At 39.5% G+C, this 2239-nt stretch overlaps 1 protein-coding gene across 3 annotated transcripts in view; it reads left to right on the forward strand.

Annotated features, from left to right (window-relative positions):
* Positions 1 to 399: 399 nt before the first annotated feature.
* Ssmem1 (serine-rich single-pass membrane protein 1) overlaps positions 400 to 2239 on the forward strand; it is a 10519-nt gene continuing 8679 nt past the window's right edge. For 2 of the 3 annotated variants that reach the window (XM_005402430.2, XM_005402431.2), the window contains exon 1: positions 400 to 653. In XM_005402430.2, coding sequence (XP_005402487.1) covers positions 471 to 653 — 183 coding nt within the window. In that variant the 5' untranslated portion in view covers positions 400 to 470. The remainder of the gene's footprint in view (positions 654 to 2239) is intronic. The other variant, XM_005402432.2, reaches the window with a different exon arrangement.

A 2239-nucleotide genomic window follows, 5' to 3' on the forward strand; every position in this document is an offset into this window, starting at 1 on the left:
ATTAATTATATTATATATTTTATATAAAGCCCAAGATAGTTCATTTTTACTTAGTGCAGCTCACCTAAGCCAAAAGTTTAGACACTTATGCTTTAGACACTTAGATTTAAAGACAGGGAAATAAAATATACACAAGTTTATGGGAAAAATAGATTGAAGCAGGGCTGGGGATGTAACTCAGTGGTAAAGCACTTGCCCATCATGTGTGAGGGCCTGACTATCAGAAACAGAAAAAAAAAACTAGAAACAGAATAAACGATATTGAAGCATGGGGGGAAATATACCGTGACATTTTATAGAAGCAATTAGGAGAAATCTCCCCAAAACTTAGAAATCCAAGAAGTCAGTTCCAGTAACGACTGCTTAAGTGTATGTCATAATCGGTTGCCAAGGCAGCTGTCGTATGTTATGGAGTGAAGTAGCTCCCATTCACCTCTGAGTATGTTTTTGTTTCTAAACAAGAAGTCATCATGGGAAACCTTTTGTCCTTATTTTGGGAGAGGGATCCTCCCCCGCTACCTCTAAGTCATTATAACCCAGTTCAAGATTACGAATGCCAGAAGGATGACTCTTGTGGGGCGGTAGGCAGCTTCCTGCTTTGGTACTTTGTTATTTTATTGCTCCTGGTGTTCCTCTCTCGGGCTTCTGTCTTGGTAGGATATCTGTTTTCATTTTAAATAATATCTTAGTGTATACTAGGGGGTTTTGTTCATTAAACAAATTCACTTGACTTTGATGAAACTACTTTTTAAGTTTGTTTTTTAGTTTTAAAAATAATGCAATCTTATTCAGGAGAATCTGAGACATTGAAAAGGATGGAGAAGAAAATTTAAAAGTACCCTAATTCTTTATCACAGAGATAACCACTGTTAAATGTTTGGAGTATGTCCCTATAGGTTGTCTTCCTCCTCTCCTTTCTCCTCCTCTGCCTTTGCCTACTTCTTCCTCTTCTTCCTCTTTTCTCTCTTCTCTATCCCAGTATATCTCTGTCTTTCTATCTTCGCTCTTACGTGGTTGGTATTATATTGCGTATATTTTCATACCTGCTTTTTAAGCTTAATAATATATATATATTATATATATATTTTCTTAATAATATATTACAGGGCTGGGAATATTATGCCATGGACTGTTTCTCCTCTGCCATACCTCTTGGCCATGCCACCCTGCCTTGGAGCCACCTGATTATGGACTGAAACTTCCACAAACTGTGAATAAACCTTTCTTTCCTTGCGTTGTGAGTGTTGGATATTTTCCCAACAAAGAGAGAGTAACTAAGACACTCATATATATTTTCCCCTCCTAATGTACCCCATGAGCTACTGTGTATTTATTCAGTGCTTTAAAAAGAGAGTTCTACTGGTTGGGTATGGTGGCATAGTACTTATAATCCCAGCACTTGTCGGGCATGGTGGCGCATGCCTGTAATCCCAGCACTCGGGAGGCTGAGGGAGGAGGACTGTTGAGTGTTCGAGGCCAGTCTGGGCTACAAAGTGAGCTCAAGGCCAGCCTGAATTGCACAGGGACACCCTGTCTCAAATAGACAAAAAAAAAAAAAAAAAAAAAAAAAACCACAAAACCCCCAGCACTCTTGGGGGCTGAGGCAGGAATATTGTAAATTCAGCCCAGTCCTTCAATTTAGCAAGACACTGTCTCAAAATAAAAAATAAAAAAGGCCTAGGGATGTAGCTCAATATGAAGGTCCTGGGTTTAATCCATAGTACCACAATAAATGAATTAATAAATGCATGAATAAATAATAATGCTGGGAGTGATGACACATGCTTGTAATCCCAGCACTCAGGAGGCTGAGGCAGGAAGATCATTGTGAGTTCGAGGCCAGCCTGGGCTACAAAGTGAGCTCAAGGCCAGCCTGAACTGCATAACGAGACCCTGTCTCAAAAAGCCAAAAAAAAGGAAGACCTTGGTTGTATCCTAATTCCTACCCCCAAATACAGTCAAGTTGGAGGTGAGGGCTTCAGTATTTAAATTTTGAGCAAACATGATTCACTCTGTAATGCATCTGAACTGTGTATTTTAATTTACAGTGGTATGATACATCTAAAAGAGACTGATACAAAGAGCAATACTTATTTACTTATTTTTTGCTTTACAAAGTCAGCGTTTGCTATGTAGCCCAGGCTGGCCTTGAACTCAAGGTGAGCCTCCTGCCTCAGCCTCCATAGTACTGGGACTACAAGCATGCACCACCATGTCTGGCTCTTGATTATTGTTTTTT

Source organism: Chinchilla lanigera, unplaced genomic scaffold (genome assembly GCF_000276665.1).
Source record: "Chinchilla lanigera isolate Chin_1 unplaced genomic scaffold, ChiLan1.0 scaffold00078, whole genome shotgun sequence".
Taxonomy (NCBI): Eukaryota; Metazoa; Chordata; class Mammalia; order Rodentia; family Chinchillidae; genus Chinchilla; species Chinchilla lanigera.